Raw genomic sequence first — 13,774 nt, forward strand, 5'->3', positions numbered from 1 at the left:
TTCAAGACCACTCAATGGCAAAAGCTTATGATCTCCATTTCGTATTTATGGACTGTGATCATGCCATTGCACTTTTTTCTTTTTGACTCCTCTTATCTTTGTCAGTAGCAGAGATTGCAGGCTAGGCAGCATTTTTTGTGCATCTGAGGCAGTCACATTTATGAGCTTCTGCCTGCTGAACGACTGTAACCTTGTTCCCTCACTGCTGGAGAGTGGCACAGTAATGTAGTCACTGCTCTGCACATAGAGCTGAAGTCACAGTTATCAGCCTCCTTCACTGTAGGAGAAGCTTTCTAGTTGTAAGCCTTCTCTGGCCCCACTGCAAAATATCAGTGGCTATTTTGGCTTCTGAACATCAAAATCAGCTGCAGTATTTCAGCAGCAGCGCTGGCTGCTGAACACAGAGACTGCCCCTGACAATTTGAGTAAGTGTTAGCTAATGCTCCAAGGTACTGCACAAATTGTGCAGAGAGAAGAAAAAAGCACAACTCATAAGAAAGAAAGAAGCAACAATGCATCTCTTTAAGCTTGATCCCTAAGTTATGTGTTAACATATAGATGTCAGGTATTCTATAGGTCCAAGTTCCTGGATGGTCAACAGCAATCTGTGACTTAGTTTGTTTGCTCTAGTATGACAGAGGCACTTCTGGTGGCAGATGGAAATGAGGAGGGCATCCTTAATAGCAGCAGGCTTGTAGCGTGACTAACTCAAAGGACATCTTCATCAAGGTAGTCACTGGAGCCCAGAAAGTGATTCAGGCAACAGTTACCTTTGCACTTTATTCATTTATATAAACATAAATGTCTAATGTAATTTGCTCTTCAATATCCAGGACATTTGCTTGGGTGTATAAGATATCATGCAAGGCCCAGAGAAGGCCTAACCTGCACTGACAGCCCAAGCAAGCATCTCTGTCATTCCAAATGCATCCCAAGGCTTGACCATAAGTACGTCAAACAGCTCAAACTATCTGTGTGTGGGTAACTGAACCGTGCCCCCAAAATCTGACTGAGAGGGGCTGAATTGTTCTTTTACTTCTCTAGTATAGATACCTACACATGGATAGGTCAGTGCAGTTGGCCTTTTATCCAAATAATGGCTGCTTTTCCCATCAGTTCTAGCAAACCTTACCAGTGCCAGCTCAACCTCCTATTTAACTGCTCTGGATTATTGCATTAGTTACAGTGCACATATGTGCCACTGAATTCTGTAGACAAGCATAATTTTGCTTTATTTTCTTACTGCCCTTGCTCTCTTTTCGCACTGCACGTGACCTGTGCCAATTCACTGTCATAGACGCTTCTCTAGGATTTTTATTAGACACATACACTTTAACTTAGTCACAGTCTGACCCAGTTACTGTTCTTTTGGTGAAGGTTTAAAGTGAGATAATTTAAGCTGATAAGAATGTAAGCAGGGAATCCATGGGAATTTTTGAAGTAAATAGAGAAATGTGATTTTGCAGTGTTAGACAAAGACAAATCAGAAGGTTGTGCAAATGTCAGCTCAGTTCCCCTCTCCCGTCTTTATCCCCAAGGATGGCAGGAAGCTTTTCAGCTTTCCAGACATATGTCCTCTGGGCTTCTCCAAATGCATTGTTTGTTTAACATTCTCTGGGGACCAGGGAGTGCATGGGACAATGCACAATCTAATAGAGGCCTCCTCTCTTCTCCCACCAAGCAATTAATGAAACTCATTTCTACTCTGGGCACTTCTCAGCCACAAATGAGCTCTCTTGCTGAATCATCATCATCATAATGTCCTTGTTTTTCTTTGCATTCCCTGGCACTTGGCATCTTCTCAGCATTAATTACTGTATACAACCTGATCCAATGTTACTAATATCAAAAGGTTTCCCTGTGTGGAGCTTCTTGTTTCTGCCGATATCCACCCATAAAAATTTCATAAAAATGAGTCTCACTTCTGTTCTGGCAATTGCCTCTGCCCAGTCACAATTCCACTGGAGCTTATCAGCTTCCCATACATGGCTGAGGATAGTGAATGGTAATAGGAGTTCCACTATAAAATAAATACCCTCAAGCACACAGCACAGAAAATTATTATTAACCACACAGGGGAAAATCTTCTGAATATCTCTAAAAACCAACAGCAATAAGAGAAGACAAAACCCACTGTTCCAGGAACTTTATCTGTCTAGTTTGAAAAACAGTGGAGTGAATCCAACGCAATACAGGAGTGGCACCCAGAGAACTGGAATTACAAAGGAAGGAAAACAGGGTGGTGGTGTTAAAGCTGTCCTTTGTGGAGATGGCTTTCTACAAACATGCAGGGCGCTTTTATATGAAAGATTATTCTGTGATCCTGATCAGAACGATTTCAGATGTTAAGGGGAGGAAAATAACCTATCTTAAATTAGAAATAGCAGAGATGATTCACACAGGGGGACTGCTGTGCAGTACTGCCAGATAATTCACAGTGGCCCAGCACAAGCCTGGAATAGCAGCTGAAGCACCAATGTGGTAGGTGTCAGGACAACAGCTGCTTGCTGCTGCAGGAAGAATTGTGCTGGCTGCTGCTCCAATAAAAGTTTGTCTTTATCCCCTGTGCAGGAAGGGCAGATACACAGATACACAGATCTGTCACTCATTCAAGATTGCCTACCTAAATCAGGAGTCTTTCACTTTTACTAGAAGGGTCAGCTTTAAAAACTTGTCTGTAGCCGAGGTAAGAAATTCTTAGCTAGAAACTGAGGGGGCCAAACTCAGTAGGCATCAAAACCACAGCTTTTTAATGCTGCAGTCAGCAAATGCGTCACATCCTAATGCATGCACAATAGAGAAGAGCTAAATGTCTACTTGCTTAACACAAGCAGAATTAAGGAAGTCTTAAGAGCCTCTATTAGAAAAAGGGCCTCCTACATCATCTGTATTGGTATCAAACTTGGATTGGAGTCTTAATCCAACAGCTGTGAAAAATTTGTAATTTATAAACATTATATAAATAATTCCATTTCCCTTGTCCTTGTCTTCTCTAGACATTCAAAAGACAAGCAAGAATTTTATAGTTTATCTATGGTGTTTTGATTTTAAACAGAAGAGAGAAAAGATGTTTACAGTTGTCTTAGGAGGTTGTGATGGGAACTTCTGATGCAACAGATATTTGGTCGGGCTTCCCATCCTAAACATTTCTGTGTCCTCAAACCTCAATGTCCTTGCTTCACTAGAAAGCATCCCCTGACTAAAAAAAGAAAAAGAAAATAGATGAAGCTTTCATTAATCGTAGCATTGCAAAGTCCAGAGTTCAGAGCCATCAGTGAATCTGGATTTACATCCTGACCAGATTCAGAAATACCTTGGAAGGCTTTGGGAAAGAAAATTTTGCTGTGACAGAGATGCGTGTTGGGAACAAAGTTTGAATAGTTTGAATTGAGAGTGAGTTTGTATGGCTCTTGCTAGTATGTCTAGATTTGTGGAACGCTTTAGGGCAGTGGTCATTTGTGAGGGGTCTGAGCAGAAAACAGTCTTGTTTTTCTCGAAGGCACAAGGTATAACATAGTCTATTTTAATTTCAAGTTTACCAAATTTTAGGGCAACATGGCTGACAGACATGTAGGAGGGAATGCTCCCATAACCTGATTAACCTCTATATTACAGTGGAAAGTCTGAGCTAAAAAGACACTAGAAGAAAAAAAGTTAATTTTCACATCAGGTTAAAAAAGAGTGTGGAGTTGGAGAAAGGCTAGAAATAGTTCTGCATTTCCAGTTTACTGTTGTTTTAAAAATACTCTTACTTTGAAGGTAAGGATCCACATCTAGTTTTGTCTCCCAGATAATAACCTCAATCAGGTTATTAAACAAAGGTGTTTTTGACAGACAAACATCCAGAAATGTTGATGATGTCTGTCATTACTGCTTAGAGTAAATCTCCTTTTTCCCTGGTTCTGTGAAGCACTGACAGGGCTTGGGACTGGCAGGGGTTAATATCTGAGGGTCTCCTGTGGGTAGCTGAAACCACCTCCATTGGAGAGGTCTATGCTCTGGGCTCAGACGCCTTTCAAGAATGTGTGGTGCTGTATATTTTGGAAATGCCTCTGAAATACGGTCACTTGAAGTGTTTCTTTTTTGTTGTAGTGAGCTCAGCAAAGGAGCAGCTACTTTTGAGCATCTCCTTGCCCTCCCTCTTCCCATAACCAGCTCAGGCTGCTTTGCCTTCTGAGGAGCTGCAGTAGGGCTTTGGTGGAGTGAAAGAGGGCAACAGGAGAGAAGGAATAACGTTAGTAATTCTACACAGACAGTCTATGGGTGATGTTGAGGGGAGTGATCTCAGCTGGGCTTCCCCTCAGTGCGTCATGCTTTTCAGCTCTTTTCATTCGAATTTCTCCCCCCACCCCTTCCCCCGTCCCCATCCTGCCATTCTTCAACCCCCCAGTCTCTTTTTCCCTTTCTCTCTCCTTTTTTTTTTTTCCTCCCTCCACCTCTCCACACATTTCTATCTTTTGTTTTTATTTCCCCCCCTGCTGTTTTCCTTGATAGAAATCTCACTCATGCATTTCCCTTCCGGACTTCTATTGGGTTATTTTGTCCTCTTTCTCTCTGTGCCTTGGTCCCCTTTTCTTTCTCTGCCTCTTGTCCCAGAGTAAAACAGCCGCCTCCCCGCTGGGTCAGGATGACAGTGCCGTTAGCTTTCCCAGTGCCAGCCCTTCCCACATCTGTGCAGCTTTTGTCCCTGGGCAGAGGGGGATTTGGAATGGTCGGTTGGCAGCGCCAGGGAGACTGATATAAAAATGAGGTCCAAAAAAGAGGGGAAAGGGAATTAGGAGGAGGGCGTGAGATGGTTTAAGAGAAGCACAAGTGAAAATAAAATAAAGAAGTAAAGGGCACAGCTCAGGCTGTGAGTTGGGACATTCCAGCTTCAGAGATAGGCCTGAGAGAACGAAATTAAAGAGTCCTGGTACCACGTTGTGCAGCTAATTATTAACCCCAGTATCTGGCCCTTATGTATGACTCGGATGGAGTCAGGGCTCTCCCATGAAATGCTGAATTTGGGACAGCATCCAGGAGAGCACCCTTTGCACTTAGGCGGGGTGTACTTGTCATCTCCTCAGGTCTGTGCTCGCAGACTGCTCTCGCGGCCCTCAGCGCTGAGCTCGTCTGTCCTAACCCTGCTATTTCTTCCTGCTTCACAGCAGTTTACCTTTGGCTTCTCTCCAGACCCACTCTGCCCCAGCTTTCTTCTCCCTCTCAGGTCACATTCTTCTAACTACTTTCTGTTTTACTACCTTTACTCACCTTTTCACAGCTTCTTCTGCTTACCTGAGCAAGTACCTCTATTTCCCATAAAGCCAGACCTGTCACCCTGTTCCACCTTGGCAATACAAGCTTCCTTGGTCCAGCCTTAAGCAGAAATAACAGGTGGCAGCATCTCCTTTAACACCCTGCAAGCCATTCCTGCTTACCTGTCACTGGGATGTCACATTGCAGGAAGTTATGGGGAATTACCTTTATTTTTGAGAGAACACAATTTTCTCCTAAGAAATGTAAAGAATTCCTTTTCTTCATATGTATTTCTTTAATTGTCTTTGTAGTTTCTCAGGCATTATCTTTTTTTTCCTCGCATCAAGAGGCTCTGCTTATCCCCCTTTATCCTTCTTCATGATCCTGGGAGCTCAGGGGAAGTGACTGATTCTTCTTTTTGTTAGGCAGGAGTGAACACACAACTGCCAAGTGTGGAGATGACGATGTGTGGTGGTAGAGTCAGGGCGCATTAAATAATTGACAGTGGCTACTGAGTTTGGAGAACTGTCATGAATGTATGCAGTGGTACACAATGCCCAGTGCACTGAAGACTAAGCAGCACCCTTTCTCATGGTGACAGAAGATGAAGTGAGGGAGCTGCCTGCAGCCCCAGGAGCCCCAGTGATACTCCAAGTGTACATTGTAAAAGCGGTGAGGTAAAGACAGACTCCTCTGATCCGTTTTGACACACACTCAGAGCGAAAGGATTGTGGAGAGGTTGTGAGTAGGCCTTTGCAAGCAAGTGGTGTGAAATTCCTCAGTTTCAGGTGAGATTTGCTGTAAGCTCTTGAGGACTCTTGAATTTCAAAGTCACAAGGGTGCTGGAGAGAAATATTTTTGTGAAGGAAGGAAAAGTCTTGTAAAGTTTCCCTGTACCCCTTGCCCTATACCACCTGACACTGCACTCCAGAGCAGTGGAGAGAATAATATGACAGACTGCGAAGGAAAAGTTGTTTTTTTTCAAATGACATCCAGATCCTAGTCTTTCCATATCACTGTAATTCAGCGATGGAATTTGCTGCTATAAATATCTGCCTGTAGTGGATATCAAGGACAAAAGGACATCAACATAAATGTATTATATTTTTGGCACTTAGCAAAAGTCTTTTCTGTTTTTCTTAATCTTACTTTCCTGATCATTGCTAACCAGTTGAGTACAGGATTTGCATATCAATATAAAGACCGCTGGGAATATTCCACCCTGATCTACATTTTGTATAATGCTATTAAATGGTGTAGCACAGGGATGTCATTCAGGACGAAATTTGGCTAATTTCAACTTCCTAATGACATTTTCCCTCTAATGCCAACAATAGATTTTAACCTGCAATATATCAGGGTTTCCAGTATATCAGCATTTTCAATGTACTCTACTTCTGTGAACCACTTAATTGAGCAAGGTGAAGAGTGAGAAAATAAACTCCATGAATATTCATTCCCGGGATAATTTAGAGGCTGCTACTCCCTGTTGTTGACACTCCAGCAGTGACGGTGCATTCAGAATTTTGTTAGTGCAAGGGCTCAGACAAACAAATATTACACTGAAGTTTGATATATTTGTGCAGGTTGAGATTTAACTTGGCTTCTTTTATATATTTTTACTGGGAATCTTCTCCTGGTAGATATAATCTTTTAGTCTTGCAGACAAATGCTATATCACATACCTGACTATCTTTTGCAGGTCCATCTGAATTGCTGGACATGGCAGACAGTGAAACGTAAGTACAACCTCTTCTGTCCTTCACATTATGTGTGTTAAACTGGCAGACTCCTCTTGGTTTTCAAGTGCAAATTGTTAAATAGGAGAAAACTTGTAAAATGGCACAGCTCTTCAAAAACAAATAAACAGAAGACCTCCTAAAAACCACACATCAATCACCTCATGTGTGGCTTTCTTGTCTAAAACATAAATTTCTTGGATTCACAGGGGACTTTTTCCCTATTGCTTCCCAGGCTTCCTTAATCTTTCTAAAGGAATAGAATCCTTGTCTTGTGTTTTGATGTTTGTAGACTCCAGCTACTAAGGGAACAACCTGAAGACTAAATTCCAAAAGTCAGGAAATTACTTTCCTTGCTCTACACCTTTTTTTTCAGTCCCTTCTTGATTCACCTGGGGTGCTCTGCCTTAGCACTTAGTCAAGTGGTCCAGACTTGTGCAGTGGAAGGTTTCTGTCAAGTAGTTAAAACATCAGTCAGCTCTGTTCTTATATTAAAAAAACCCCAACCAAATTACTTTCCTTTCCGGTTCCCAATTTTTTTACACCTGGTATAATCAATGTTTCACAAAATGTGTAAGGGAAATACGAATAATCCTGCGAAATATGTGTAATACCTGTGAAACAAAAGCAGTCTTTCTCATAGGGCTCAAGCCTACCATTTCTCATCCCACAGTGCCCTCCTCTGCTAACAGAGAACATCTTTCGCACAAGATGCATGAGTGAAGTCCAGAGGAGACGAGGGATGGATGGACAGCCCGGTTCTTTTCTTACAGGAGTGTAGCACAACAACATAAAGTGTCAGTGAACATAGCTATGAGGGCTTCCCTTTACAGGGGTTCCTCTACCTCTAACTCTTGGAAAGGGAAGGTTCAGGCTGTATCTGGCAGTATGAGTTTGTTTTTTGATCCTCAGGGGGAAGTAGGATAGCATGCTATTCTGATACTAGTTCTCTTGCAGTGAGAGCATATTTATTACAAGGGTTGCCTCTTAATATTTCAACTGCCCCTGTTGTGGATGGGGGCTGAGATTGCTTTATGCAGTCTGTGTAGGTTGGTGCAAGATTTGTCCTGCTACACGTATTTCTTGTCATTTGTTATTTCACAGGTTATGTAATGGCCCTACTTGTTGGATGCTGGCATTAAAGACTTCTTTTCAACCCACTCAAAGCATACTTTCCTTTTCTTCCTAGGCAAATCTAGATAGATTTCTTTATTTTCAATAAAGGTTAAGTCAGTTTCAGAATCCTGTCAGACTTAGTTACAGTATGAGTGAGAAGCTTTTCAACAAATGTGCTCTCACTACACAGTCTTCTCTTCTGAAAAGCATGTATTTAATCTTCCCCAGTAGCTCAGCAGCCCAGCGGTGGAAAACACCTGAGAATTCTTGCTCTCATACATCTGAGAGAGCAGAGTATCAGAACCTGGGCAGCAAGTGCACCAGTCATAGCTTTGATGGGTAGGACTTTTTTAGGACGACTCCAAGAATGAGGTTGAGGAAAGAAATTGCAGAAAGAAACAAACCCTGCTGCTGTTTTGCCTGCTGTGAAATAAGAAGGTGGCTATCTTGCCTTTGCAGCAGTTAACAGAGCTGGTGGTTGGATAGGAATGTGACATTTAGTCCTCTGAATACATAAAATCTGTGCATGTTTCTTTCCCATCCCTCAGAAGGTCTTCGTCTACTATTTGTGCATTGCAGGCTTTCCTACTGAGTCAAAGGATGTAGATGCTAAGGGAGAGAGTGCACAAGTCTACCTCTGCCAGCAAGAGGGAACTTCGCAGAAATGCAGCATCCTTCTGTGTCTATCCTCTGCACCTCATGCTTCGTAAATGTACATTGGTGTGATGTGTCTCACTGCTGGTTTCTGTACTTTGGTCTAGGGGTGAGACAGCATTACATAAGGCAGCCTGCCAGCGCCACCGTGCCGTCTGCCAGCTCCTGGTGGATGCGGGAGCCTCTCTGAGAAAGACAGACTCCAAGGTAACGCAGCTCCCTCAACCACTTACAAACTCCTGTGGCCGAGCGAGACTGATCAGCATCCGACCCTGCTGTTTGTATGACTGAGGCTTCCTGGTGTGTGCCAAGGGCAGCTCCTTTTAATCAAGTTGTTTTTATAGAGAAAACTCTATTGATTTAAACAAGTACAGGAGACTTCAGTTCAGTCCCCAACATGGGTCACTGTCACCATAGTGAGAGGCTGGCCTCAAACTATTCGGTGCATTGGGTGTGAATGAGACATCTCCATGGTGCAGCAGTATCTTCCTCCTGTGTGGTCAAAAGAGAGGCCTGCGGGCAAGGACCACCTGCAGGAGCTTTGATTTCTGATTGCACAGCATCTGTGAGGCTTGATTATTGTGGCTGACTTGCTTTGTGAGGATGGCCAACTATTTTCTTTTGCACTGGCTTGCCCCTATCCTCACTGATGTGACAGTAACCAGAGCACTCTCTTGGTGTAAGCTTGACTGGGAAAACAATCTGGGAAAAATTAAATCAAAATTTGGTCATTGCAACAATCTGTTTAGGAACATTGTCCAGAAGTTGCCCCACTGGGGTATCTGAGCACAAGCACCCTGTGGTCAGCAGCTGAGGGTCAGTTGGTTCTCTGGACTCCAGAGTCAGAAGCACCTTTACTGCAACCAGGCAATCAAACCCAGTTCTTACCTTCTTGGGCTCTATGAGGTAACGTCTAATGGAAAGAGAGATTATCTAGAAACCATCTATGATTCTATGATCTCTCGTTCAAATGACAGAACTGTACAATGCAAAAAGCTTTCTGAAACAGGTAAAATCCAGACAAGTGGCTTCTGACTTGTTAATCATCTTCTGCCTAGAAATCATCGATTGTTCTAGACATGTTAGCCCAAGATTTCTCTTCATGTTTCTTATTACAGGGTAAGACCCCTCGTGACAGGGCTCAGCAAGCTGGTGATCCGGATCTGGCCTCCTACCTGGAGAGTCGACAAAACTATCAAATAGTTTCCCACGAGGATCTAGAGACAGCAGTCTGATGTCTGAAAATATCCAAGAGAATGGCTGGAAATCTCGAGACTGTGACCGAGGCACTCGGACATCGTGTGAGGAAGAAACTGATGGAATCCACGTGTCTCTCACTCTCAAGGAAAATACCTGAGGACATGCCACCAGTTTCTAAGGGCTACTGAGTCTTGCTGCGGAACGGTTATGTTCCTTAAGTTAGCCCATGATGGATGAGGTGGGACACTCAAAGGTCTGTGGAATCCACAGGCCACAAAATTTTACCTTTATTGCTTCCAGCAAGTAGCATGAACTTCTCCCATGTTCATCTGTACAATTTATTAAAAAAAAAAAAAAAAAAGGAAAGAGTAAAGAGGGTGTGGGGGAACAAAACCCAAACTAACTGGTACATTAAACCACCCAACCAGGCTCTCCTCCATCCTTCCAGTTTCCTGCAATTCTTTTATTCTCCTGTTCAGCTCACTTCTCATCAGTTGAATATTACCTGTTATCTCTGTGTTGTCTTCACAAATGGTCAGGCAGTAGCAAAATATTTGAGGAGCTCTGGATGCCCTTAAGAAATAGCCAGAGTTTTTACCAGCTACATTCCCTCCCTTGCCATCCTCTCAGGAGCCGTGCTGTCAGTACTCAGCCACCATGGAGATTTCTTGCTTTCGGAGAGGATGCTGCTTATTGCCTTCTTTCCCAGGGTGTGGGGCACAGTTAGATGTACAGCAGTGACAAAACCCAGCCCCACTGCGGCTGGGCATATGGTCATTGTATCCTCGTGAGACAGGCATTTGTATGGAAAGGAGTTATATGGGATAAACTGTGCTAAATGGCAGAGCAGAAAGTCACCAGGAAGGTTTCTCATACCACTTTTATGCGTGTAATGGCTGGCCTAGTTCTTCTTAGGTTTCAGGCCTGCCTAGAAGCTGATAGCTCTTCTTTACTTCTGAAAAGATGGGTTTTACACTGGGGAGAGATTTGTGCAAGACTGAGGCAATTTTGATGGACTGACTGACAGACATAGTCTCTGTTGCAGCACAGCCAGAGGGAAGGAGACCTGGAACAACAGCAGCAGCCAGCCTGGGCTCGCTGCTGCCAACAAACAAATGGGCACTGGCCTGGTCACACTGGGAGTGGGAAAACCTTCTCTGAACCTGTTAACTATGATTTTTCAAGGGAACACCATTTTGGGGAGTCTGTCCCTGGAGAAGTACAAGCAGCAGCTCTTTGCCTTGTTACCCACAACAGATTTGAAATGTAAAGCTTAGCTTCTGTAAAGGCCAGCTGTGTCTTCTATACTCATTTGTTCTCTGTCTTATAACCATAAAAGAAGAGAAAGCAAACAAATGCACAGGCAAAATGTTTCACCTTTGGGTTTCCAATTGCTACAGATATCTCAGCTGACAAAATAACAGAGCTCCCACTTCTGCTTTGTCAGACCAATGCCCATGAAGATTCTCATGTCTGACTTTTGGCATAACTCTTGGAATTTTTGAACTTTGCTTTGTTGTTTGATTCAAAAGATCCAGCAGTGTTTGTTTTCACATCCCTTGCTAGGGGTAGCTCTCTTATAGACGATGATCATCCAGGTTACATACATTTGGAAACCATGAAAATAACTCAGGTCATTACCCAGTTAAGTTTTTCTTCTTTGGTAGAAGCGGAGAAAATCAAATGAATTGATTTTTTTTTTTTTTTTTTTTTTTAAAACCATGAGTAATTGTTGTGGTAGGGAGGGAGGAGCTGTACAATATACTTTGGTTTTTTTTCCTCTTTTCAAAAGTTTATTTGATATGGGCAAAATATTTCTTTAGTATTTCTTCCTCTGGAAGGAAACTATATATATTTGTAATCTATAGATCAATGGCAACATGAAATGTATTTTGTCTTATTTTCTGTCTTTACTTTTCTCATTTAAAAAATAAAATATGAAAGACAAATTACTTCCCTTGATAATTATCCAGGGGCTTGTGGAGAAAATCAGTGTGTGTGTGTATATTAGAACAGAATTTGGCAACCATTAAAATAAAAAATCAGAATATAGTTTTGGTGTATGTGATATTTCCACAAGGAAAGATCCTCACACTGTGGTTTCATGATAGGCCTTGCATCATTTCCCAGCTGTGAGAAAAGACACTACAGTAATATTTCTATATATTTATGAAAATAAGAATTATGTTACCATCACTTTAATCTTTTTGTTTGCTTTACTGATCTGAGAAATGGAGGATGTTTCAATGACACAGGAGCTTGGCTCTGTCTTGTGCAGAGGCCAAGCTGAGTAGGGTCACTGAACCTGTGACAGCTCCCTGATCCTTTAGTCCCATGAAGCCGGTGGAGCAGTAAAGGCTTGCTTTAAACACAGGTAGCCTCCAGAGCCCAGATGTAGATTATGATAAGGGAGTCAGTTCTGACCCTGCTGTCCCCAGTTGTCCTCCCCTTGTCAGCTTATCCCTGGTACCCAGGAGGTGCCTGCAGCTGTGGCTGGCTCTGGAGCAGCTTGGCAGGATGGGCAGATTTCCCGAGCAATTTTGTGCTGTTTGGACTGCTCAGAGGAACTTGGAGCACACGAGAGAGCGTGGCTTGCCTTTTTCACTGAGAGCTGGAGTACGATGATATGATCAGAGTGAGCCTATTGTGTCTCTGGAAAGCTGCCTGTGCTGTGTGCTCGGTAGGAGACAGCTACTGTATGATAAAAATAGCCTGCAGCGCTGGAGGTAGGACAGGAACTGGCTGGATGTAGTGCCCTCAGCGTTCAAGGCGTCCCAAGGCACCGCACACGTGATGCACTGGATACTGGTGATGTTTTCTATCTGTAGGTAACGGAGCACTTCTAGTGTTTTCTACAGTGGCTCATGAGTGGCAAGGAATGTCAGAAGCTGGTTCACTGAGGGCAGTTCAGGACCAGGATGCTGCAGGACTATTCCCTGCCCTTTTCAAGTGTGATGGGATTACCAGAAGCAGGCAGACTCTGCAGCAGTTAAAGGTGACACATATATATTGAATCTCTGGAGCTCTTGGGGCTCTAGGTTAGTACAGTACAACTGTGCCTGCACTGGGCGGGGCCCAAATTCCAGTGTGCAGCTGGGAGTCCACTCAAATTACATGTAAAGCATTTCAACTTTCTTAAAGCATCTGTTCAATGGCTGTGTCTGTTAATGTGTGTACATTACTATATATATGTATATTTATAAATATCAGTATGCATGTATATAGGTGCGCACATAGATGCGAGAACACGCTGGAAATTGCGCCATTGGCATGACAAAGTCCCTAGGGATACTCAGCTACTGAGATTGCTGGACTGACAAAATGTCATTTTCCATTTTAGTTTGTTATTAACGGGAACTTTTTTCAGTAGAACTGAGGAGCTTCTGCACTGTTCTATTGTACTGGTTTTATGGTCTCATTTTGGAGTTAAGTGGAGGGAAAGAAAGTATTTATAATGTTGATAAAATAAACTTAATTTTGTAATTCAATAGCATTAGTTACTCTTATTATTCCATGTTTCAATTCTAGCGGTATCTTTTATGTGTTATTCAAGGCATGAAGATGTCATATATTTTTCACTTATTAGACCATAGAATGGCAATGGACAGGGGCACCTTGCACTAGATCAGGCTGCTCCGTCTAGGCCAACCTCGAACGCTTCCAGGGATGGGTCATCACAGCTCCTCTGGACATTCCTCAATACTGTGAGATGTGAGGCTGAGTTTTTGCTCATGTAGTACAGGGATTCAAGGCAAATTTTGCCTGTTACAAAACAGGTGTCAGACTCCAGTGACTCTTTCACTGTTTCATATGGTGGCTTGCTTATTTGT

The 13,774-nt window shown here is 42.9% G+C and overlaps 1 protein-coding gene across 7 annotated transcripts in view; it reads left to right on the top strand.

Annotated features, from left to right (window-relative positions):
• The window catches only part of DGKI (diacylglycerol kinase iota), a 200,076-nt gene extending 186,644 nt beyond the window's left edge, over window positions 1–13,432 (top strand). For all 7 annotated transcript variants that reach the window (XM_040062808.1, XM_058420356.1, XM_040062809.1 and 4 more), the window contains 3 exons: window positions 6,938–6,974; window positions 8,852–8,951; window positions 9,863–13,432. In XM_040062808.1, the coding sequence (XP_039918742.1) occupies window positions 6,938–6,974; window positions 8,852–8,951; window positions 9,863–9,979 (254 nt within the window). In that variant the 3' untranslated portion in view covers window positions 9,980–13,432. The remainder of the gene's footprint in view (window positions 1–6,937; window positions 6,975–8,851; window positions 8,952–9,862) is intronic.
• The last annotated feature ends 342 nt before the right edge of the window (window positions 13,433–13,774 follow it).

Source organism: Hirundo rustica, chromosome 4 (genome assembly GCF_015227805.2).
Source record: "Hirundo rustica isolate bHirRus1 chromosome 4, bHirRus1.pri.v3, whole genome shotgun sequence".
Classification (NCBI taxonomy): Eukaryota; Metazoa; Chordata; class Aves; order Passeriformes; family Hirundinidae; genus Hirundo; species Hirundo rustica.